The following is a 24,657-nucleotide window of genomic DNA, read 5'->3' on the forward strand; positions in this document are numbered from 1 at the left end:
AAAAAATTTTAGAAGTACTATAAAAATATGTAATGTCTTAATGACTTAGAACATTAAAGAAATACTCTACATAGTCACTAATAATTTAGAAATTAAAAAAAAAATATTTTTATCATGTATTTACCTAAATCACTAGAATATTATAAACTTTTATAGTACTCATAACATCTTTTAAGCCATTTTTTAAAATTATTTTGTATAGAATAAAATATATGTTTTAATTATTTTGTATGGAATAAAATATTTTCTTTCATTTCTAAATTATTATTGACTTTGTAGAATATTTTATTTAAAATTTGAGTACATTCATGTATTTACCTAAGTTATTAGAACATTACAAATTTTTATAGTACTCCTAACATTTTCTAAGCTATTTTTTTAAAATTATTTTGCATAGGATAAAATATTATTTGTAGTATAATTTAAAAAATTATTAAAAAATATTCATGAGCTATTAAAAATGGACAAAAAAGTATTGTATGGAATTCGAATTGATAGCTCATTAATATTTAAAAAAAATCTCGTAATTAAATATTTTGTTAGGTTTTTTTTAACGTATGAAATAAATTATATATTTTTTAAATTTTTAAATTATTAATTTTTTAATAAATTATTAATTTTTTAACAGCATAATTCGAATTACTATTCGAGGCAAACTTTGACTAATTCGAACCAACCTAGTTTGAATTACTCTCAATCCTAGTTCGAACCAACTAAGTTAGAATTACATGCATCACTTGTTCCATCAATATTCGAGCTACCTTGGTTCGAATTATGTGTTTTTGTAGTTTGAACCAACCTGATTCGAATTATATAATATAATAATAATGTGCTTTGGCTCATTCGTGAAGCAATTTTCAGTTTGGCAGATTTGCGTAATTTTTCAGCTCCCTTGGCTTATTTACATTTTTTACCCTATTAGATATGTAAGCTTCATTCACTTTATGAATTTTTTACGCATTTTATTTGCAAAAAAAAATGTGTTTTCTATACAAAATTCCTTCTTTCTTTTCAAAACATGAATAGTAGTAATAGAAAACAAAAATGATCTTTCATCTGTATTCATTTTTTTAGAAAATTTCACTCTCCTCTTTTTTTAAAAATACTAAAATAACACTTTTTTTTATTTATAAAATATACATTTTTATTCTTTATAATTTTAGAAAATTTCATCTTTAGTCCGTTTTAAATTTTTTGTGTTAATTACTGTTAACTTTATTTATTTTTAAAAAAAAATAAATTATTTTTTATAAAAATACCCTTTAACAAAAATTTTGTTTTTTTGTTATTAAATTTTATTTATTAAAATATTCTTTAATAAATAATTTTTTTAGTAATAAAATTGTATTTTTTAAAAATATTTTTAAAAAATTTAATAATTAAATTATTTTTTTCTAAAATATATTTTAATAATTTGTTAATTATTAAATTGTAATTTTACTAAAATTTTTGTTAACAATAATAATTATATTTTATAATTAATTTTTTGATATTAATATATATTATTTTAATATTAAATTAAAAATATCCTATCACTATTAATATATATAACCATTAATATATACTAATATCGAAAAATAATCTTATCAAGGAGAAAAAATTCTTGATATTCAACAAAAGAGATTGCATGGAAGTGAGCTTAACAATAAAAGCTGCATCTCAAGTAGGGATGAAAATAGGCCAGGCGGCCTGTGTTTGGTAGAAAATAGGCCCAGACTCAAGCTATTAAAAAAGCCTATATTCTTTAAAAGGCCAGGCCTAGGCTTTTCTGTTGGGCCTATCAGGCCGACCTGAGTCTGCAAATATATATATATATATATATATATATATATATATATATATATATATTTATTATACTAGTAAAAATATTATTAGAAGGATTTGAACTTGAGTTTTTTATCTTATAATAATACCTTTATCCACTCAGCCATTTGTCTCTTTAATTATATATGTATATTTTATATCAATATTATTCATAAATTTATTATTTTATATTTTATAATTTTAAAAATTAAATTATATCTTAAATTTAATTATTATTTAAAAAAAACAGGCTTATTGACAGGCTTTAGGCCAGGCCAGATTTAACAACAGGCCAGGCTCAGTACTCATTAAAAAGCCTATACCAAGCTACAGGCCAGGCTAAGGCCAATATACTCTATTACAGGTCTGGCCTGTTAAGAGTAAAGCCTGGCCTGGCCTAACCTGTTTCCACCCCTAATCTCAAGGGAGTGAATCATCTCGTAAAAAAAAATTGAATGGTATCAAGTGTTTAATTTCACTATTTATTATTTTTTCTCTTATTTTTTATTTCACTTATAAAATTAAAAATAAAAGATCACACTTTATTCTCTCAAGTGTTAAAAAAAATGAACAACCATTTCCGCATTTCAACAGCTTCCTTATTATAAAAATTCAAGCAATGAAGTTCTTCAATGTCACTCTCATGGTCTCATTCTCCCATCACTCAATAGCACCCACCTCGGTCATTAATTTTTGTTAATTAATTAATATTATCAAATTGTCATTAAACTAATGCAACTGTTCTCTCTGCTTCACTCCAAAGCTAAAATCTTTTCTCACTTTTAATCTTGACCATTAAAATCCAATTTTCTACGCGGCTTCTAAACCGTTGACTCACTCACATTAACCGCCGCAAGTTTTTTTATTTTTTATTTTTTATTTTTTCTGATTTCATTGCATAGAAGAGACAAATGAATGAAACAGAATCTCTTGGGAGTCATTTTTTCACTGTAGTGAGAGCATTTTTATTTACAATAATGCCTGTCATTGACCAAAGTAACTACTAGATTGTGAGTTCTAACCAAGTTTTTTTTATATTATTGTATGCCAAGTTGAGTGAAGTTTCACTTAGACCTGTTCCTGTGTTGTAACTTGTATGTTAGTTGTTATGCTTGAAGGGTGTTTGTAAAAATTCCTGAACTAAACCTTATCAATTCTTTTTTTTTTCTTCTTTTTTCTCCCTTTTTTTTCTTTATAAAGGGAAATTGCTAGTTTGACAAAGTTCGAAGATTGAGTTTGTGGGGTTCAATTTTATAGTGTGTGAAGTAATGTCACGAAGTTTTGTAACATACTATTCCTTCACTTGGTTTTTGGATTGTTAATGTGATAACACAAATTCATATAGGAATCTTTCTTTCTGAAACTTGTTAAGTGCTTATTAGACAAGCTTTGAGTTGACAAAAAGTATTAATGTAATTGCTTCAAGTGGTTGACCTTGAGGAAGAAGAAACTATCATCACCATGGAAATGGAAGGGAGGGGATTCTCTGGCTTGTAATGAAAAATAAACCCCTTTCTCCTATCCTTGTTTTCATCCTTTGTGTCCTATAAAACTACCTAAGCTGCTTCTACGATTTCTCCCTAATCACACAAACCGGTGACATAGTGATCTTAGTTCTTTAGTAATAATAGTCTTCTATAGAAGCTGCAGACTGCAGATACAAACCACAATCCAATTCCAAGCTGCTGCTTTTGAAGTTCAACATATATACATGGCATCCACCTCTTATACTTCATCAAGATCATGCAAGTATCATGTGTTCCTCAGTTTCAGGGGTGAAGACACTCGCACTGGATTCACTAGTCATCTCTTTGCCGCACTCACAAGGAAGGGAATCACTACTTTCATTGATGACAGTAATCTTCACAAAGGTGATGCTATTTCGGATGAACTTCTCAGAGCAATTGAAGAGTCTATGTTTGCAATCATTGTTCTCTCACCAAACTATGCGTCCTCCACTTGGTGCTTGGACGAGCTCCAAAAGATCCTTGAATGCAAGCATAAGTTGGGGCAACACATCGAGACGGTGTTCTATGGTGTGGAGCCTTCTGATGTGAGGCACCAGAAAGGAACCTTCGGAGAAGCTTTTAGGAAACATGAACACAGATTCGGACAAGAAAGTGACAAGATTAGAACATGGAGAGATGCGTTAACACTAGTTGCTGGATACTCTGGATGGAGCTCCAAATATCAGTAAGCTCACTACGAATCAGTGACTTCATTTGTTGTCGCTGCAAATTATGTTAACTGAATAATTAGAACACCGCCAAGATTATAGTAGTGAGAAATTTTAGACTATATATATATATATACACTACTTGTAAGTAATTAGATTGGGGTGATCCTCAAGTTTCTAGTACGTGGTTAAGAAAACATAAACAGAAATTGGAAAGAAAATAATCTTGTACAAAATTTGTTGCTTTAATTTTCTTTTATTGCCGGACTTACAAAGAAACATGTTTCTCTTAATAGGAATGAGGCAACATTGGTGGAAAACATTTCTCAGAGTATACATAAAAAATTGATCCCAAACTTGCCATCTTCCATGAACAAGCTTGTAGGGATTGATTTAAGAGTGGAACAAGTGATTAGTCACATTGGTATTGGGCCTAATGATGTTCGCTATATCGGCATATGTGGGATGGGCGGCATAGGCAAGACAACTATTGCTAGATTCGTATATGAAGCCATCCAAAGTGAATTTGAAGTTACTTATTTTCTTGCAAGTGTAAGAGAGACATGTGAGAAAAATGGTATTGTTCAAGCACAAAAAGAACTTGTTGACCATATCAATGGAAGCTCGAGTAATTGCAAAAATGAGTATGATGGGAGGAGAATAATTCGGGCTTCTTTGTGTCACAGAAAAGTTCTTCTTGTTCTTGATGATATAAATGAAGAAAAACAGTTGAAGAATTTGGCCGAGGAGCAAGATTGGTTTGGTTCTGGAAGCAGAATAATCATCACAACTAGAGACATGCATCTGCTAAAGATATATGATGCTCGTGAAATTTACAATGTTGAAGGGTTAGGGGAAAGCGAAGCCTTTGATCTCTTTCGTTTGAAGGCTTTTAAACAACGAAAGCCTGCAGAAGAGTATTTGGATTTGTGCATACAGGCGGTCAAATATTGTGCTGGTCTTCCATTGGCACTTGAGGTGTTGGGTTCCCACCTTTGTGGTAGACCCGTTAAAGATTGGCATAGTGCTCTTGGAAAATTAAAGAGCTTTCCACATGTCGATATTTTTGATACGCTGAAAATAAGTTATGATGGTTTAGATTCCATGGACAAGGATATTTTTTTAGATATTGCTTATTTTTTCAAAGGATGTTACAAAGATTTTGTAATAGAAATATTAGAAGAGTGTGGTTATCATGTTGAAATTGGTATTGCTACTTTGATAGATAGATCTCTACTCACTATAAATGACAATGGTAATTTGGAGATGCATGATTTGGTTGAAGAATTGGGCAAACATATTGTAATTCAAGAATCTCCAAATGATCCTAGCAAGCGTAGCAGGTTGCGGGGTTACGAGGACATCAATCTTGTTCTTACTCAAAACAAGGTAAGTGGAGTTTGATAAGACTATAAAATTAAAATATGAATTTGTAATGCATCTATTTTTCTATCTTCGCCATTAAAAAATTTCTCTGTTTTTAGTATAATTGAATGACTTCTCCTTGATTTGTTGTGTAGGGAACTGAAGCAACTCAGAGCATCGTTTTAGGCAATGGGGAGATCTATCAAGAACAATATACCGTGTTTTGGAGTGATTTAACTTTTTCAAATATATGTCAGCTAAAGCTCCTTATTTTAGATGACGTGAAAGCTCCAATTCTTAGCTATATTCCTTGTTCATTGAGAGTTTTGCGCTGGGAAGCTTGTCCAATGGAAACTCTGCCCTTTATGGATCAATACTATGAGCTTGTTGAAATTGATCTGTCTTATAGCTCCAGCATTATACAAGTATGGCATGGAAAAAAGGTGAACGTTTTCGTGTAGTGCTCTATTAAAGTTTACTGCATTGAATTGATTAATGTTTGCAAGAATAGTAATGGTGTGATGTTTCTTTATTTTGTTCAGTTTCTGAAAAAGCTGAAGTACTTATATCTGTCTGGTTGTCCTCGGCTGAAACAAATTCCAGATCTTTCTGAAGCTCCCAATCTTGAAATACTTAATGCTGAATGTTGTGATGAACTGAATGATTTTCCCCCGTATCTCACAGGCCACAAGAGCCTTGTTGAACTTATTTTACGTGGTTGCTCAAGTCTTGAAACTCTTGGAGGTAAATTGGAGATGAGTTCCCTCAAGGAACTGGATCTTGTTGGCTGCACAAGTATGAGGAAACTTCCAGAATTTGGAGAATGCATGACAAATTTATTAGTTCTTTCTTTGTCGGAAACCGCCATAGAAAAACTACCCACAACGGTTGGCTGTTTAGTTTGCCTAAAGGAGTTGTACTTAGACTATTGCAAAAGGCTTATTTGCCTTCCAGACAGTATTCAAAAGTTAAAATCCCTCGAAGTTTTGAATCTCTCTTACTGTCCAAATCTCCTTGAATCTTTGCATTCGCCGTCTAGTCTGACCTCATTGGATATTCTGAGATTATCGGCCTGTTTTCTCACATATCAGGAGTCCTGGTCTTACAATCTATCGTCTGCGTCTCTGACGGATTTGGAATTATCAGATAACAATTTTGTAAGGGTTCCAATAAATATCCATGAACTCCCCAGGCTTAGACGTCTGAATCTAGACCGCTGCCCTAATCTAAAGGTTTTACCAGAGCTTCCATCAAGTATAAGAGAGCTAAATGCACGAGATTCTGCATCACTGGATACATGGCATTCGAATGTGATATCAAAGGTGTGTTGTGGCTTTGCAGCATCAGCTATCCATGATTCTGACGGGCTCTTGCATATGTGGGTTGCACAGAATGAAGGGGAGGAAATTCCATTGTGGTTTGTCCATAAGGAAGAGGGTAATGGAGTATCAGTCACATTGCCACATAATGAAATCATGGCACTTGCTCTCTGTTTCCGATTATGCCCAACCGAGAGTAGTCATCATAATTATATGGTACATTTATCGGTGATTTGCAACGGTAAGGAATTCATTAAAAAGCATTTAACTGCCGCGCGTGAAACTAAAAATTCTCAGCATTTCATCCTTTGCTTCACCAGTGACTATTTTGTTGACCAATTTTGCCAACACTATCGCTTTGAACTCGTATTTCATACTGACTTTAAAATGAAAGTAGAGAATTCTGGGGCTCGGTGGGTGCGCAAGCAAGACATCCAAGATTTGAAGAAAAGTGGAACCCAAACATCAAAAAGAAAAGCAACTTTTGCTCCGAACCTGAAGATCACCCCACCTTCTCCTCCTTCTGCTTGTAGGAAAATGAAGATCACAGTTGCCTCTTCTTCGTCTGTGTCTCCGGTGGAGGAGGAAGAGGAAGAGTAAGCTACCACTGCGGAGAAAGGGATCTTTGTGTACCCTGTTCCCTTTGCATTCCCATAACACTTCTTCTTCTTAGTCCTTATAGCTCTTGACAGAGGTTTTTCTATAAACCTATATTACATGTATCATTGCCAAGTCTAAAACTCCAGCTATATGGTTCTCCAAATCTGAAGCTTTTGCAAAGAGCTCTTTGCATGCATCCAACAGTAAAAAACAGAACAAGTGAAGGACTTGGATATATTTGAAGCTGATCAGAGTGGTTCTTTAGGGGGTGTCATGAATGCAAAGAGGATCTTGTGTGCATCAAATCTGGGCATCTTTTTTGTATGCAGAATTTGTCTATTGAAGCGGTTCTTTACGCCACTTTCAGTTTGTCCACAAAATTCAGGTTGTCAGTTCTCTCTTGGCTTTGGTTGAAGTTTGAGCATGAAGAAATGATTCACCCACAAGAGTAGTTGAGTTTATATTATGTGGGTATTGGATTTTGTTTCTAATTCGTTGGGAAAAAATACATGAGTTGTGTTTTGAACTTTTGATAGAGGTGAGTTTGTGTTATGTGGGTATGCCAGGGTGCATTTGTGTGCTAAATTGTGTGTTTGTAATTGTGGCATAGTTTTTGGTTTTGAATGTTTTTGGAAAGATGTTTAATTTGAGTTCCATGGTGTAATTTGTTGCAATGAGGTTATAGGGAATTGTTTTTCAAACTTTTGTTACTGCAGCATGGAGTGAGATACGGCAAGCATAACAAGTCAGATTTATGTTCATTACAGAGGGAAGAGGAAAATCTGCAGGTCATTTGTTTTGGATATATTTTAATTATGGGTATTTGTTTTGAAAGGACAATTAGCTACTGAAGCTCGCCTTTAACTAATTTGTGGGGATTAATTCTTAATTTTTTTAAGTCCAATATATTCTAATCGTTTTTTTATCCAAATAAATATTTGAAAGTGAATAATTAACTTAAAAATGGGAGGAGTGCATATAACAAATCAACCATGTTAGATGTACACTAAAATTAACTACTAGTGTTAGAATATATTGAAATACAACATTCACATTAAAAATAAATTTACACATGTATTTATATATAAATATATAATGATTGATTTTTTATATCTAAATAATATTTTTTATGACCAATTTCACTTCAAATTTAATAGTATAATAGCTTCAGTTGGATCTGTTAACTGAATTAGTAGTGATTTTAAAGTTTACTTCTCCTTACTACATGATTTACAGTATCCCTGCCCATTTCAGTTACACTTTCAATACACACTGGTTTATGAATTGAAGCATCTTGTTAAAGTAGGTTCTGTGAAAGATCATTTTCTTTTCTAAGTTGTGTTGTTTAAATATCACGTAAGATAATATATTAGGTAGAGTTTGTTTTGAGGTATCGTAACGAAGACTGGGGAATTGGGACTCAATATCATGTTTATTAGCTTAGAGACGGGTACTAAATTTCAGTTTCTGTCTCTAAAAATTTAGTATTTCAGTACCTACATCCATACACACCTACATCCAAGAAAGAACCAATTCACCTTTTTTGTTTAATTGCTTACAAAAATGTACTAAATATTAGACGTGTAGGCCTTCATTTACTTTCTGAATTTTTACGCGCTTTATATGCAAAGACGAACGCATTTTCTATACAAAATTCTTTCCTCCTTTTCAAAACATGTACAGTAGTAATAGAAAAAACAAAAAATAATGCTTAATGTACCTTTTTTTTTAACAAGAATTTGTGTATATATTAAAATCAACCACCATGTATTTTTGTATATATTAAAATCAGTCAGTCCTGCGCCTTTGTTGCGCTCGTCGTCGCCGGAGGCAGAAGCAGCAGGTCCCAGGGCTTCCTCCTCGCCGTCAGCTTCCTCGTCGCCGTCAGCTTCCTCCCCGCTGTCACCTTCTTTCGTGCAACCAGAAGCTGGTCCCAATTTGGTGAGTTCCAACAAATTTCCCTGTTCTTTCCTTTTCTGTTTTGTTACAGTCTTTGATTTTGGTGCTGAAAATATCCACCTGGTCCTTTTTCTCTGGTGTAGAACAACTAATTTGTCTATATGCACATTGATGATCATGCTAGGCGCTTCAATTGAACTTTTGGTTGGTGGAGTTAACTCAGATTTGATAATATGATATGTTATGGCACTGCAATGCAAGGCTTCTGGGAAGGATTACCAATCATGCTGTACTTTTAGCCGTTCTGATTTTATTATTTCCACACCCTGCTCCCTTCTTTTTTCACCTTGTTTATGCAAAATTGGTTCATTCTTCATTCAATATATAATTTATTCTTGACTTCAATTTCCTGCATAGCGGTTAGTGATCTATATCAGCAAGCATCTTCCCCTGTGATTTTGATTATTGATGAAAAGCTGTGTTTGCTGATGTTGCATGAAAATTGTGTTCTGTTAATAAACTTAGTTTGTGCTGCCTTTTAGTGAAGCAATTTCTTTGTACTGATTTCCCTTCCAACCCTAAACAAACAACCCTTCTTCACCATTGGATTGGTTGAAGGATCTATCTAATGGTAAAGGGTGTGTGTGTGGACACATATCTTCCAAGTATTAACAGACACAATTGGAACTTTGAAGCAATTGATTACTTAAAACAGTATTCAGTAGGAAGAAGCATTTTTCTTTCCTGACTTGGGGTTGCTATTATTAACCTGCACGCCAATCTTAACAAAGTTTATTTCTTTTTGGTTTATGTAAGTTTTGCTTAGCTTTCATTCTTGCAAGTAGTGCTGGTCTTTCATTTTTGGTTTATGTAAATGTTGCTTAACTTTTTTGACTTTTTGATGCAGAAGAAGGAAGATATTGGAGATTAGCAAATTCAATCAGTTTCAGCTCAGCTTGGTTTGCCATAGGGTTGGTTGTTTGCTTCTCTTGTTTACACAAATTAACTATTGACAATAGTGATCTTATGCAAATGAAGTGCTTCTAGTTCTAGATGTTAAGCTAAGCTGTAGTGACTGTATTTTCTAGTTGTAAAAAAGCATCTAGTAGCCCCAACCATAGGCTAAAAGTTTCAAAAGAAATTTAAATTCCAAAAGTGTTATGTATGTGCCTGCTTCAAACTACAAGAAGCCTTATGTATGTGCTCAACTGAGAGCAACACTGATATAAGTGAAAACAGTGATTTGTTGTGTTATTTTGGTGTGCTGATCAGTTTTCTCAAAGAATGCTGAGGCAGGTGGTGGTACTATTAGCTATGATGCACTTCAACTTGACCCTGCACCTGGCTGCATATGCCTTTTGTATTCACTTTGGAGGAATGAAATACAAATGCCATTTTATTATATTTGTACTTTTTTTATATACTTTTTATACACTTTTTTAGTATAAGAAACAAATATTGTCTGCTTTCACTTCTAATAGTAAATATAAAAAATCACAAAAAAAGTATACACAAAAATCATACATAACATTGTTAATATATTATGGTCTCTTTTTGGTGCTAAACTGATAGTTTAGTCACCGGGGTACTTTATGCAATTATGATAAAAATAAAACATTAATTGTGACAGAATCAGAATTCTATGTTAGCATATAAATGTTAACATATAAAATACAAAATTAAACATATAAATATGCAATTTTGTGTGAGTATTATTACATGTTAACATATAAAATACAAAATTAAACATATAAATATGCTTTCATATAGTTAGCGTGGAAGTGTGAGACTGTGAGATGGGGAGGATGGCGGATGTGGGTGAAAGTGGAGGAGGGTGACGGAGAGAAAGAGTGGGATAGAATCTGAAAGAAGGAAAACGACAGCACAGAGAAGAGAGGGTTAGGAGTTAGGATTTTTTTTATATATAATTATATATATTATAGAGATATTTTAATCATTTTATATATTAAAAATATTATAACTATTTTATATAAATAATTAATTTAAATCAGTTTAAATTTAGTTCATCTAATTTTTTATATAAACCGATTTATTCAATCTCATATTTATGTAGCATTTTGATTAGTTGAAATAAAAGATCTTTTAAGAAAAATATTTTAAACTTCTTTATGTAGGTGATCCTTTTTCTAATTATGCTAAGGTGGAAATTTCGGGTAAAAAACCCAAATAAACCAAGTTGAGAAGTTTATTACCCAAATCAGCCAAAACAAAAATTATTTCAGTAATCCACCAATGGCCATTTATATATAATTCGAATCAATATGATTCGAATTACAAATGCATATAATTCGAAACAACTTGCTTCGAATTACGTTTGAATGGATATGCATGTAATTCGAATTGACTCGATTCGAATTAGTAGGCTCACATGACTCTATAGAGTTCGAATCATATTGATTCGAATTATTCAATGTTGGTGACACTGGGTAATTCGAATTAAGTTGATTCGAATTACTAGTGAGTTGCCTATATAATGCTACGTTAGTTGGATATATATCAACTTTTATTTTTCACATTCTTACTTGGATAGTTGGATATATATCTTATAGTTGATACCATTTACTGTATAATTTTATTTTTCTAAAAATAATATATATATATATATATATATATATATATATATATATATATATATATATATATTTTGATGATTACACAATTTTATAAATATTTAAAAAATATTATTAAAATTAAAATTATATTTTTTATTATTTGACAATAAAATTAAAAATTAAAAATTAAAAATTAGGGATTAATATTACTAGGTAGCTAGTAGTTGTGGTGGCAAATTTGTACCCTAACAAAAATATTAGGGATTAATATTGTTAGGTAGACAAAAAAAACTAGAACTTGTCTTATTTAATATTAATTATATAAATTTGGTTACAGAATATTTCATTAACAAAATTAAATAGTTAATTTATATAAATTAACAATTAATTATATAAATTTTGTTAATAAAATATTCTGCAACCAAATTTATATAATTAATGCTAAATAAGGCAAGTTCTGACTGTTTTTTTGTCTACCTAACAATATTAATCCCTAATATTTTTGTTAGGGTACAAATTTGCCACCACAACTACTGACTACCTAGCAATATTAATCCCTAATTTTTAATTGTTAATTTTATTGTCAAATAATAAAAAATATAATTTTAATATTAATAATACTTTTTAAATATTTCTAAAATTGTGTAATCATAAAATATATATATATATATAATATTTTTAGAAAAATAAAATTATACGGTAAATATCTTTTGTATCAACTATAAGATATATATCCAACTATCTAAGTAAGAATGTGAAAAAAAATTTGATATATATCTAACTAACGTAGCATTATATAGGCAACTCACTAGTAATTCGAATCAACTTAATTCGAATTACCTAGTGTCACCAACATTGAATAATTCGAATCAATATGATTCGAACTCTATAGAGTCATGTGAGCCTACTAATTCGAATCAAGTCAATTCGAATTACATGCATATCCATTCAAACGTAATTCGAAGCAAGTTGTTTCGAATTACATGCATTTGTAGTTCGAATCATATTGATTCGAATTATATATAAATGGCCATTGGTGGATTACTGAAATAATTTTTGTTTTGGCTGATTTGGGTAATAAACTTCTCAACTTGGTTTATTTGGGTTTTTTACCCGGAAATTTATCTGCAGTAGACTTTACATGAAATTGTTTTTGGATGGATGACACGTGTTATTATTTGGATTAAAAAAAATTCAGTTTATTTTATACAAATAATTTAATTAAAAAACCAATTGATATAGCTATGATGTTAGATTTTTTACTGTATTTTATTTTAAAAATAACTTGACTAATTTAAATGAGAAACCGTAATTAATTGTTTACTATATAATTTTTTTAACAAAAATTATAATTAAAAATCATTAAAAAAAATAAAATTATCTAATATATTAGACCGGTTCAATGTTAATCAGATTTTTTTCTATTATAAAATATAAAAAAAATCATAATATTTTTTGGGATTTAATTTTTATATTGTATTTTCATAAAATTTGCACAAAATTCACCTATCACATTGACTAAACTTATTTATTTACGTAAAATTTGTTTATGGACTCAGCAAACTTTTTTAATACGATTTGAATTGTATTAGTATATTTTTATTTTTTAATTAATTTAATTTTATTTAAATAATTAGAATTTTAAATTATAAAATTTGTATTAGTTTATAATTTAAAATTTAAATAGATATAATTTAAATTAATAATTTATAAAAAAAATAATTAATGCCAAATCCAGATAAAAATTAAAAGAGTAAAAGTTACTATCATTAACAAGGATCGAATCATGGTTATATACTACTCTAAAGTCTAATCATACTATGCATGACATGAATTGCCTCCTTACTAATCTTAGAAATCAAAGGCACCTCGTAAGTTCTTCTTCTTGTTAACCTTCTTCTTCTTGGACTTGCAAGAATCTTGACTCTTATCGACTTTATGTCCATGGATCATACCATGCAGTTTCGAACCAATAAGATAGCAAAGATAAGAATCAATGGTGATGAACATTGTCTTCTCATCCGTATACACATTATAATAACAGCACAAGGGTTCTTCTTCATCATACCAGTCCAGCTTCTCTTCCGGCCTCTCCACGTCAAAGTGCTTCCCCAGCACTGTCTTCGCCAACTTGTCAAGATTGTACCGCCACAGATCCACCTTCTCCCCTACCTCCTTCATCCCTTCCTCCGCCATCGCCCTAAGGTCCAACGCCTTCTTCAGCTCGATCCCGTGGTGCTTCTCCAGCTTTCCCTTCACCTTTTCGATCTCCATTCCCACCGCGATAACCCTAGGGTTGGCGAAGAAGTCGCAGAGGGGCCTAGGGTTTTGCTTCGCTTTGTAAGAGTCAGCTTGTCCGGGAAGAGGGTAGAGGAGGCAGTGAGAGCCAACGCAGAGGGAGATGAAGTCGTAGCCTTGGTCCTTGACGCCCCGCTTGGTGTACTTGGTAAATTGGTGCTCAGCGGTTACGCCGACAATGACCGGGGTGTTTTTGGGAGTGGACTTGAGCACTTTGGTGAGCCACTTAGAGAGCGTTTGGGAAGAGGTGGTGTTGATGCAGAGGATGCGTTGGTCGTCGGCATAAACGGTGTAAGGATAATAGCGGAAAGTGGGGTCGTAAGTCTCGACTTCGGTGATCATGCTGGGTTCAATGCTGATCTTGAAACCCATTGTTGTTAGTGGTTGTAGGATCAGGGACTTGCAACGGTTGTCGGCCGGGGTGGTAGAATCTGCAAAGATACTCCGCAGAATGGATCTGAAAGGTATAAAGTATGAAGAATGAGTGAGTACCTAAGGGGCCTCTGGCTCCTCTTTATATAGCTTATGATAGTTATCTTATCTTATATTATCTTATCATATCCGACTTATCCGGCTAAGATAAGTGAAGTATTTGAATTCGAATCATCTTATCAAATATATGTCAGCTAAAGCTCCTCATTTTAGATGGCGTGATAGCTCCAATTCTTAGCTATATGAGTTTTGCGACGGATAGGTTGTCCAATGGAAACTCTGCCCTGTATGAGTCAATACTATGAGCTTGTTGAAATTGATATGTCTTGTAGCTCCAGCATTATACAAGTATGGCATGGAAAAAAAGTGAACCTTTTCGTACTAAGCTCTATCAGATTTTACTGCATTGATTACCGTTTGCATTGATTACCTTTTCTTGAAATTCTTCACGTTGAATATTTGATGAACTGAATGATTTTCCCTCGTATCTCACACGCCACAGAGTCTTGTTAAACTTAATTTATTGTGTTTCTTAAGTCTTGAAACTCTTGCGAGTAAATTGGAGATGAGTTCCCTCAAGGAACTAGATCTTGGTGACTGCACAAGAATGAGGAAACTTCCAGAACTTGGAGAATGCATGAAACATTTATAAGTTCTTTCTTTTTCATATACAGCCATCGAAGAACTCTACCCACAACGGTTGGAGAAAGGGTTCTGTGTGCACCCTCACAAATGCGGAGAGGATCTTGTGCACATGAAATCTGGGCATTTGTTTTGTATGGAGAATTGTCTACTGAAGTTGTCCTTTATGCCACATTCATGTTTAGCTCAACTGGCTTCAGTTTGTCCTAAAAATTCAGGTACTCAGTTCTATCATGGCTTTGGTTATATAATGTGGGTATTTGGATTTTCTTTCTGATTCTTTTATTATTTGGGAAAAAACAATACATGAGTTGGGTTTTGATAGAGGCGAGTTGGTGTTATGTGAGTATGCGAGTGTGCATCTGTGTGCTAGATTATATGTCTGTAATTGTTGACATGAAAATTATAAAATTGAAGAAGATAAAATGAACTGGGTTGCCATGTAGGAGCGTTTCTGTAATATTAGCATTTGAAGGCTGTGTTTATGTTCATGTATGATGGATTTTCGATGTTTTTGGTTTTGAAGGTTTAAACTGGGTTTCATTGTGTTTTCATGGTTTTTCATAGTAGTCCCTTTAAAGTTTACTTCTCCTTACTACAGGATTTACTATATCCATGTCCATTTCAATTACACTTTTGATGTACACTTTGCTATACAAATTGAAGCATCTTGAAGTAGTTTCATTACTAGTTTCTGCCAAAGATCATTTTCTTTTCTAGGTTGTGTTGTTTAAATATAGTCATTGGCAATGCTTTAATTTATTATTCCATCACACACCTACATCAGTACTTTCCAAGAAAGAACCAATTCACATTTTTGGTTAATTATTTACAAAAATGAACTAAATATTACATGTAGGCTTCATTTACTTTATGAATTTCTACGCGCTTTGATTGCAAAGACGAGCGCACTTTCTATACAAAATTCCTTCCTCCTTTTCAAAACATGAATAGTAGTAATAGAAAAAACAAAAAATGATATTTAATTTGTACCACATTTTTTTAACAAAAATTTTAGGTGTATACGAAAATTAACCACTATATATTTGTATATAAATACATGTTTAAATCGTTTTCAATGTGTATTTTGTATTTTGTATATATTTTGTATTTCAACATGTATTTTGTATTAGTAGCTAATTTTGGTATACACCCAGAATGGTTGTTTCGTTATATACAAGAATATTTAAGTTTTAAGTCTGGTGCAAATAAGAATCTTCCATTATTTACAACTTCCTTTGGTCAATTTCGACAAAAAAGAAACAAAAACAAAAGAGCAAACCCTCACATTTAGTGCTCAAAATTGCAAGCAAAAGTGAGTTTGCTAATTACTTACTCTCAGAAAAGTGTGCAGGGTTAAATACTGTAATAATGTAGAACCATGGAACTATAAATAAACCACTACTCTCTCATCATGTTATTCAAACCAATTTATGTCCAACTGTCTTAGTTTTCTAAGCCACTTATGTGTATCTTGATAAATACATGGTTTAGATGGTGTTTCCAAATCACCATCATCTACATTTGATGCTGACTTTACATTATCAACTCTCTTACCCTTCTCCACAAGGATGTCGTCCTATCGGCTTCGATAAATATCACTTCATGAGGTATGTATATAATTCAGTAGTATACTTAATCCGCTTAATTTCTATTGAAAAACCAATGCTGTTAGAATAGGAACTTTGATTCACAATTAGTGCTTGTTTTCTTACTTTACAATTTTGATTTAGGGAAATTGGGTAGTTAGGAAAAAAGATGATGTATAAATTATGGGTGTAATGTAATAATAACATACATTCCTCTTGAGCTAAATAAAAAGCTTATTTTTACTTATGAAAGCAAATAACAAAAGAATGTAAATTGTTCAAGAATATTGGATAGTGGATACATCATCATGAGTTACACAAATCATTTTTCTAAGGTCTCTCACGTAGCATTTCTCAAAGAATTATTCAAATGAATCGATTTGACCGAATTACAGTCAATTAAAATTAAAGTATGAAATTAAAAGAAGAAAAAACCTTGATATTGAAAAGAAGAGATTACATGGAAGTGAGCTTCACAATGAAAGCGGCATCTCAACAGCTTCCTTATTATAAAAATTCAAGCAATGAAGTTCTTCAATGTCACTCTCATTCTCCCATCACCCAATAGCACCCACCTCAGTCATTCATTTTTGTTAATTATTTAATATTATCAAATTGTCATTAAACTAATGCAACTGTTCTCTTTGCTTCACTCAAAAGCTAAGATCTTTTCTCACTTTTAATCCTGACCATTCAAATCCCATTTTCCACGCAGCTTCTGAACCTTTGACTCAGTCACATTAGCCATCGCAAGTTCTTTTATTTTTTACTTTTTCTGGTTTCATTGCATAGAAGAGACAAATGAATGAAACAGAATCTTTTGGAGTCATTTTTTCACTGTAGTGAGAGCATTTTTATTTACAGTAATGCCTGTCATTGACCAGAGTAGCTACTAAATTCTGAGTTCTAATGAAGTTTTTTTTTTCTATATTATTGTATGCCAAGTTGAGTGAAGCTTCACTTAGACCTGTTCTTGTGCTGTAACTTGTATGTTAGTTGTTATGCTTGAAGGGTGTATGTAAAAATTCCTGAACTAATCCTGATCAATTCTTCTTTTTTTTTTTCTCTTTTTTCTCCCTTCTTTTTTTGTTTAAAAAAGGGAAATTGCTAGTTTGACAAAGTTCAAAGATTGAGTTTGTGGGGTTCAATTTTATAGTGTGAAGTAATGTCACAAAGTTTTGAAACATACTATTCCTTCACTTGGTTTTTGGAGAAGGAGTGTTAATGTGACAACACAAAATTCATATAGGAATCTTTCTTTCCGAAACTTGTTAAGTGCTTATTAGACAAACTTCGAGTTGACAAAATGTATTAAACTAGTTGCTTCAAGTGGTTGATCTTGAGGAAGCAGAAACTATCATCACTGTGGAAATGGAAGGCTGGGGGTTCTCTGGCTTGTAATGAATAATAATCCCCTTTCTCCTACCCTTCTTTTCATCCTTTGTGTCCTATAAAACTACGAAAGCTGCTTCTACTATTTCCCCCTAATCACACAAACACAAACCCGTGAAGAAGTGATCTTAGTTCTTTACTAATAATACTCTTCTATAGAAGCTGCAGAGTGCAGATACAAACCACAATCCAATTCCACGCTGCTGCTTTTGAAGTTCAACATATATACATGGCTTCCACCTCTTCTACTTCTAAAAGATCTTGCAAGTATCATGTGTTCCTCAGTTTTAGGGGTGAAGACACTCGCGCTGGATTCACTAGCCATCTCTATGCCGCACTCACAAGGAAGGGAATCACTACCTTCATTGATGACACCAACCTTCGCAAAGGTGATGTTATTTCAGATGAACTTCTCACAGCAATTGAAGAGTCCATGTTTGCAATCATTGTTATCTCACCAAACTACGCTTCCTCCACTTGGTGCTTGGACGAGCTCCAAAAGATCCTTGAATGCAAGCATAAGTTGGGGCAACACGTCGAAGCGGTGTTCTACGGTGTGGAGCCTTCTGATGTCAGGCACCAGAAAGGAACCTTCGGAGAAGCTTTCAGGAAGCATGAACACAGATTTGGACAAGCAAGTGACAAGGTTAGAAGATGGAGAGATGCGTTAACACAAGTTGCCGGTTACTCTGGTTGGACCTCCAAAAATCAGTAAGTTCACTAATAATCATTCGCTTCATTTTGTTATTGCTGCAAATTATGTTAACTGAATTATTAGAACACCTCTGAAATTATAGTAGAGAGAAATTTTAGACAATATGAAAATATATGTATACATATATATGTACACTACTTGTAAGTAATTGGATTGGGGTGATCTTCAAGTTTCTAGCACGTGGTTAAGAATACTTTAAAAAGAAATTGGAAAGAAAATAAACTTTCTCTTCTTTTGCACAAATTTTGTTGCTTTAATTTTCTTTTATGCCTTGCTAGACTTACAAAGAAACATGTTTCTCTTAATAGGAATGAGGCAACATTGGTGGAAAACATTTCTCAAAGTATACATAAAAAATTAATTCCAAACTTGCCATCTTCCATGAACAAGCTTGTAGGGATTGATTCAAGAGTGGAACAAGTGATTAGTCACATTGGTGTCGGGCTTACTGATGTTCGTTATATAGGCATATGTGGGATGGGCGGCATAGGCAAGACAACTATTGCTAGAATAGTATATGAAGCCATCAAAAGTGAATTTGAAGTTTCTTATTTTCATGCCAATGTAAGACAGACATGTGAGAAAAATGGTATTGTTCAAGCACAAAAAGAGCTTGTTGGCCATATCAATGGAAGTTCGAGTAATTTTAATAATGAGTATGATGGGAGGAGAATAATTCAGGCTTCTTTGTGTCACAAAAAGGTTCTTCTTGTTCTTGATGATATAAATGAAGAAAAACAGTTGAAAAATTTGGCCGAGAAGCAAAATTGGTTTGGTTCTGGAAGCAGAATAATCATCTCAACTAGAGACATGCATCTGCTAAAGATACATGATGCACATGAAATATACAATGTTGAAGGGTTAGGGGAAAGTGAAGCCTTTAATCTCTTTGGTTTGAAAGCTTTTAAACAACGAAAGCCTGCAGAAGAGTATTTGGATTTGTCCAAACAGGCGGTCCAATATTGTGCTGGTCTTCCATTGGCACTTGAGGTGTTGGGTTCCCACCTCTGTGGTAGACCCGTTAAAGATTGGCATAGTGCTCTTGGAAAGTTAAAGAGCTTTCCACATGTCGACATTTTTGATACATTGAAAATAAGTTATGATGGTTTAGATACCATGGACAAGGATATTTTTTTAGATATTGCTTATTTTTTCAAAGGACGTTCCAAAGATGGTGTAATAAAAATATTAGAAAGGTGTGGTTATCATGTTGAAATTGGCATTGCTACTTTGATCGATAGATCTCTACTCACTATGAATGAGAAAGGTAGGTTGGAGATGCATGATTTGGTTGAAGAAATGGGCAAACATATTGTAATTCAGGAATCTCCAAATGATCCTAGCAAGCGTAGCAGGTTGCGGGGTTACGAGGATATCAATCTTGTTCTTACTCAAAACAAGGTGAGTGGAATTTTTTCACAATTATAAGACTATAAAACTAAAATATGAATTTGATAATGCATCTAATATTCTATCAATTAAGTATAATTAAATGACTTCTCGTTGATTTGTTGTGTAGGGAACTGAAGCAACTCGTAGTATCGTTTTACGCGATCAGGATTTCTATCAAGAACAAGACATAATGCGTTGGGGAGATTTAACTTTTTCAGATATACGTCAGCTAAAGCTCCTCATTTTAGATGGTGTGGAAGCTCCAATTCTTAGCTATATTCCTTCTTCATTGAGAGTTTTGCGCTGGAGAGGTTGTCCAATGGAAACTCTCCCCTTTACGGATCAAGGCTATGAGCTAGTTGAAATTAATCTGTCTGATAGCTCCAGCATTGTACAAGTATGGCATGGAAAAAAGGTGAACCTTTTCGTGCAGAGCTCTATTAAATTTAACTGCATTGATTGACGTTTGCAAGGATAGTAATGGTCTGATGTTTCTTTCTTTTGTTCAGTTTCTGGAAAAGCTGAAGTACTTATATCTGAAGTGCTTATATCAGCTGAAACAAATTCCAGATCTTTCTGAAGCTCCCAATCTTGAAATACTTAACGTTCAATGTTGTGATGAACTGAATGATTTTCCCTCGTATCTCACACGCCACAAGAGCCTTGTTAAACTTATTTTATATCGTTGCTCAAGTCTTGAAACTCTTGCGAGTAAATTGGAGATGAATTCCCTCAAGGAACTAGATCTTGGTTTCTGTACAAATATGAAGAAACCTCCAGAATTCGGAGAATGCATGAAACATTTATCAGTTCTTTATTTGTGGGGAACAGCCATAGAAGAACTACCCACAACGGTTGGCTGTTTAGTTGGCCTAAAGGATTTGCGCTTACAGCATTGCCAAAGGCTTACTTGCCTTCCAGACAGCATTCAAAAGTTAAAATTCCTCACATTTTTTAATCTTTCTTACTGTCCAAATGTCTTTCAATCTTTGCATTCTCTATTTGGTCTGACCTCATTGGATACTCTGATATTATCGGGGTGTTTTGTCACATCTCAAGAGTCGGGGTCTTACAATCTTGGCAACTTAGTGTCTTTGACGGATTTGGATTTATCACATAACAATTTTCTAAGGGTTCCAATAAATATCCATGAGCTCCCCAGGCTTAGACATTTGAATCTAGACTACTCTCCTAGTCTGAAGGTCTTACCAGAACTTCCATCAAGTATAAGAGAACTAAATGCACGAGATTCTGCATCACTGGATACATGGCATTCGAATGTGATATCAAAGGTGTGTTGTGGCTTTGCAGCATCAGCTAACCATGATTCTGATGGGCTCTTGCAGATGTGGGTTGCACAGAATGAAGGGGACGAAATTCCATTGTGGTTTGTCCATCAAGAACAGGGTAATGGAGTATCAGTCACATTGCCACATAATGAAACAATGGCACTTGCTCTCTGTTTCAGATTATGCCCAAGGAGAAGTAGTCGTAATTATGTGGTAAATTTGCCAGTGATTTGCAATGGCAAGGAATTCATTAAAAAGCATTTAACTGTGTTGCGTGAAACTAAAAATTCTCAGCATTTCATCCTTTGCTTGAGCAGTGACTATTTTGTTGACCAATTTTGCCAAGACTATCGCTTTGAACTGGTATTTCCTAGTAACGTTGAAATGAAAGTACACAGTTCTGGGGCTCGGTGGGTGTACAAGCAAGACATCCAGGATTTGAAGAACAGTGGAACTGAAACATCAAAAAGAAAAGCAACTTTTGATCTGAACATGAACATCAGCCCACCTTCTTCTCCTTGTAGGAAAAAGTTGCTCATGGTTACCCCTTCATCTGTGTCTCCGGTGGAGGAGGAAGAGGAAGAGTAAGCTACCACTGCGGAGAAAGGGATCTTTGTGTACCCTGTTCCCTTTGCATTCCCATAACACTTCTTCTTCTTAGTCCTTATAGCTCTTGACAGAGGTTTTTCTATAAACCTATATTACATGTATCATTGCCAAGTCTAAAACTCCAGCTATATGGTTCTCCAAATCTGAAGCTTTTGAAAAGAGCTCATTGCATGCATCCAACAGTAAAAAATAGAACAAGTGAAGGACTTGGATATATTTGAAGCTGATCAGAGTGGTTCTTTAGGGGGTGTCATAAATGCAAAGAGGATCTTGTGTGCATCAAATCTGGCCATTTTTTTGTATGGAGAATTTGTCTATTGAAGCGGTTCTTTACGCCACTTTCATGTTTGTCCTCAAAATTCAGGTACTGAGTTCTCTCTTGGCTTTGGTTGAAGTTTGAGCATGAAGAAATGATTCACCCAGAAGAGTAGTTGAGTTTAAATGATGTAGTTATTGGATTTTGTTTCTAATTCTTTTCCTTTTAATCTTTGGGAAAAAATACATGAGTTGTATTTTGAACTTTTGATAGAGGTGAGTTTGTGTTATGTGGGTATTTGTGTGCTAAATTGTATGTTTGTAATTGTGGACATAAGAAGTATAAAATTGAAAAAAGATAAAATGAATTGGGTTGCCATGTAGGAGCATTTTTGTAAGATGAGCATTTGAAGGCTGTGTTTATGTTCATGTGATGGATTTTCGAGGTTCTTGGTTTTGAATGTTTTTGGAAAAATGTTTAAATTGTGTTTCATGGTGTAATTTGTTGCAATGAAATTACAGGGAATTGTTTTCTTAACTTTTGTTGCTGCAGCATGGAGTGAGATTTGGCAACCATAACAAGTCAGAGAGGATCTAAAGCAGCAAATGGAAAAACAACTTTTGAGCAAACTGAACTCATAAAGAAAAGTTATTAATTGAGCAAAAACAGCACTAGTGAAGGCTTGGATATATGTTAATTCTGGCCATTTGTTTTGGAAGGATAATTATCTTCTGAAGCTCTCCTTTAATTGATTTGAGTAGATTAATTCTTAATTTTGGTAAGTCCAATATATATTCTAATCATTTTTTAATCCATACAAACATTTGGAAGTGAATAATTAACTTAAAATCCAAGGAGTACATATAAGTATATAAAAAATCAGTTATGTTAGGTGTACATTAAAATCAGTTAGTAGTGTAGTATATACTTTGAAATTAAAATACATATTAAAAATAAATTAAATTATAAATATATTTATACATAAATAACATTGATGTCTATTTTTTAATTTTGATATACACGTAATATTTTTTATAATGAATTTTGTTCATACCCTGGCCCAATACAAAGGCCCAGGTCCAACTAAAAGGCCTAATCTAAGGGATTAGAGCCTAGCTAAGTGCCGACCTTCACATAAGAAGTCGGTGTCAACCACGACTTGGTCTGAAGAGGTCGGATGTGAGATTAGCTGGCAGATAAACACTCATTCAAATGGGTAACCGCCCCTAAAATCTCTCTAACCGCCTCATAAAGCCATATCTTAACCTCCCCAAGATAATAGGGACGGTTACCACCCTAAAGATACGGCACTACACCAACGGTGGTTATTGGCTCACCACTATAAATACACTGACACCCCTCAGGTATCTCTAAGTCCAATACTCTCTAAGACCTGCTTACACTCTTGCTAACTTAGGCATCGGAGTGTCTTTGCAGGTACCACCCCCCATTCATACGCGAGCACAAGTCGGACGGAACCTCCCGAGTTGCGGACCTACTCGGAGTTCTCCTCCAGCACACACTTGGGCCGCCAGACGCCATCCGTCGTATCAATCTCCGGTTACCTACCGTAACATTGGCGCCGTTGCCGGGGACCCGAGAGATCATTCAACGATGGCGGATAGATCCCACGAAGAAGGCCATGTGGAAACAGATTCTGAACAAGAGAATCTGGACATGGGTAATGACAACGAAGACATGGCCCAACAACAAGATAACGACCAACACAGAGAGGGTACCTCCGGAATGAAGAATCCGAAGGTAAACTCCTCAGATGGACGTGAGTCAGAAAAGGGCGGACCATCCCACGTAACTGAATTGATGGGACTAGTCCATAGCCGCTTGGAGCAATTGGAACAAGAGCGGGAGAGGCAAAAGGAAACCGAAAGGTACCTTAAAGAGGAGATGGAACGGCGAAAAGAGTTAGAAAGAAAACTCTTGCAGCTAGAATCCTCCCTCAAGAACTCCCGCGATGAAGGAGAAGATCAACTCCCGGGCGGAGAAGATCCTTTCAGCGAGGACATAATGAGGGCAAAAGTTCCAAGGAACTTCAAAAGCCCTGATATGGACCTCTATGATGGAACTACGGATCCAAAGCATCATCTTAGCAACTTCAAAAGTCGGATGTATCTAGCTGATGCCTCCGACGCTACGAGATGCAAGGCTTTCCCGACCACTTTATCGAAAGCAGCGATGAAATGGTTCGATAGCCTCCCCCCAAGATCCATCACTAGTTTTGAAGACCTCTCAAGGAAATTCTTGATGAGGTTCTCAATCCAAAAAGATAAAGTAAAACATGCACCGAGCC

General features: G+C 33.9%; 3 protein-coding genes and 1 long non-coding RNA gene across 7 annotated transcripts; all 4 read left to right on the forward strand.

The window, feature by feature from the left end:
• Nucleotides 1-2,949: 2,949 nt before the first annotated feature.
• Nucleotides 2,950-8,170, forward strand: LOC130946271 (disease resistance protein RPV1-like). The gene is made up of 4 exons (XM_057874946.1): nucleotides 2,950-3,996; nucleotides 4,276-5,368; nucleotides 5,500-5,787; nucleotides 5,887-8,170. The coding sequence occupies exons 1-4, from the start codon at nucleotides 3,515-3,517 to the stop codon at nucleotides 7,261-7,263; spliced, it is 3,240 nt and encodes a 1,079-aa protein (XP_057730929.1). The 5' UTR covers nucleotides 2,950-3,514; the 3' UTR covers nucleotides 7,264-8,170.
• Nucleotides 8,171-8,830: 660 nt separating this feature from the next.
• Nucleotides 8,831-10,618, forward strand: LOC130946274 (uncharacterized). The gene is made up of 2 exons (XR_009072231.1): nucleotides 8,831-9,204; nucleotides 9,306-10,618. It is a non-coding gene; the product is annotated as an uncharacterized LOC130946274 (long non-coding RNA).
• Nucleotides 10,619-13,594: 2,976 nt separating this feature from the next.
• Nucleotides 13,595-15,873, forward strand: LOC130946273 (uncharacterized). 2 transcript variants are annotated; one of them, XM_057874949.1, is made up of 2 exons: nucleotides 13,595-14,517; nucleotides 15,140-15,873. In XM_057874949.1, exon 1 carries the CDS (start codon nucleotides 13,674-13,676, stop codon nucleotides 14,412-14,414), a length of 741 nt encoding a protein of 246 aa, XP_057730932.1. In that variant the 5' UTR covers nucleotides 13,595-13,673; the 3' UTR covers nucleotides 14,415-14,517; nucleotides 15,140-15,873. The 2 variants fall into 2 exon arrangements, with proteins under 2 accessions (XP_057730932.1, XP_057730931.1); XM_057874948.1 differs by having other exon boundaries at nucleotides 13,595-14,497.
• A 1,706-nt stretch (nucleotides 15,874-17,579) lies between these two features.
• On the forward strand, nucleotides 17,580-23,154 carry LOC130946272 (disease resistance protein RPV1-like). 3 transcript variants are annotated; one of them, XR_009072229.1, is made up of 5 exons: nucleotides 17,580-18,799; nucleotides 19,112-20,204; nucleotides 20,323-20,610; nucleotides 20,705-22,457; nucleotides 22,902-23,154. XR_009072229.1 is itself a non-coding variant. In XM_057874947.1 (4 exons), the coding sequence occupies exons 1-4, from the start codon at nucleotides 18,318-18,320 to the stop codon at nucleotides 22,070-22,072; spliced, it is 3,231 nt and encodes a 1,076-aa protein (XP_057730930.1). In that variant the 5' UTR covers nucleotides 17,580-18,317; the 3' UTR covers nucleotides 22,073-22,838. The 3 variants fall into 3 exon arrangements, 1 of the variants encoding a protein (XP_057730930.1); XR_009072230.1 differs by having other exon boundaries at nucleotides 22,871-23,147; XM_057874947.1 differs by lacking the exon at nucleotides 22,902-23,154 and having other exon boundaries at nucleotides 20,705-22,838.
• Nucleotides 23,155-24,657: the final 1,503 nt, after the last annotated feature.

The sequence above is a fragment of the Arachis stenosperma genome, chromosome 8, assembly GCF_014773155.1.
Source record: "Arachis stenosperma cultivar V10309 chromosome 8, arast.V10309.gnm1.PFL2, whole genome shotgun sequence".
In the NCBI taxonomy this organism is placed as follows: domain Eukaryota; kingdom Viridiplantae; phylum Streptophyta; class Magnoliopsida; order Fabales; family Fabaceae; genus Arachis; species Arachis stenosperma.

Excerpts from the sequence above, each read along its gene's own strand:
- LOC130946271 (XM_057874946.1), top strand. The coding sequence starts at position 3,515 with ATGGCATCCACCTCTTATACTTCATCAAGATCATGCAAGTATCATGTG. Across the intron at positions 5,369-5,499 it reads TTGTTCTTACTCAAAACAAG|GGAACTGAAGCAACTCAGAG; the intron begins GTAAGTGGAGTT and ends TTTGTTGTGTAG. Across the intron at positions 5,788-5,886 it reads AAGTATGGCATGGAAAAAAG|TTTCTGAAAAAGCTGAAGTA; the intron begins GTGAACGTTTTC and ends TATTTTGTTCAG.
- LOC130946273 (XM_057874949.1), top strand. The coding sequence starts at position 13,674 with ATGTCCATGGATCATACCATGCAGTTTCGAACCAATAAGATAGCAAAG.
- LOC130946272 (XM_057874947.1), top strand. The coding sequence starts at position 18,318 with ATGGCTTCCACCTCTTCTACTTCTAAAAGATCTTGCAAGTATCATGTG. Across the intron at positions 18,800-19,111 it reads GGTTGGACCTCCAAAAATCA|GAATGAGGCAACATTGGTGG; the intron begins GTAAGTTCACTA and ends TTCTCTTAATAG. Across the intron at positions 20,611-20,704 it reads AAGTATGGCATGGAAAAAAG|TTTCTGGAAAAGCTGAAGTA; the intron begins GTGAACCTTTTC and ends TCTTTTGTTCAG.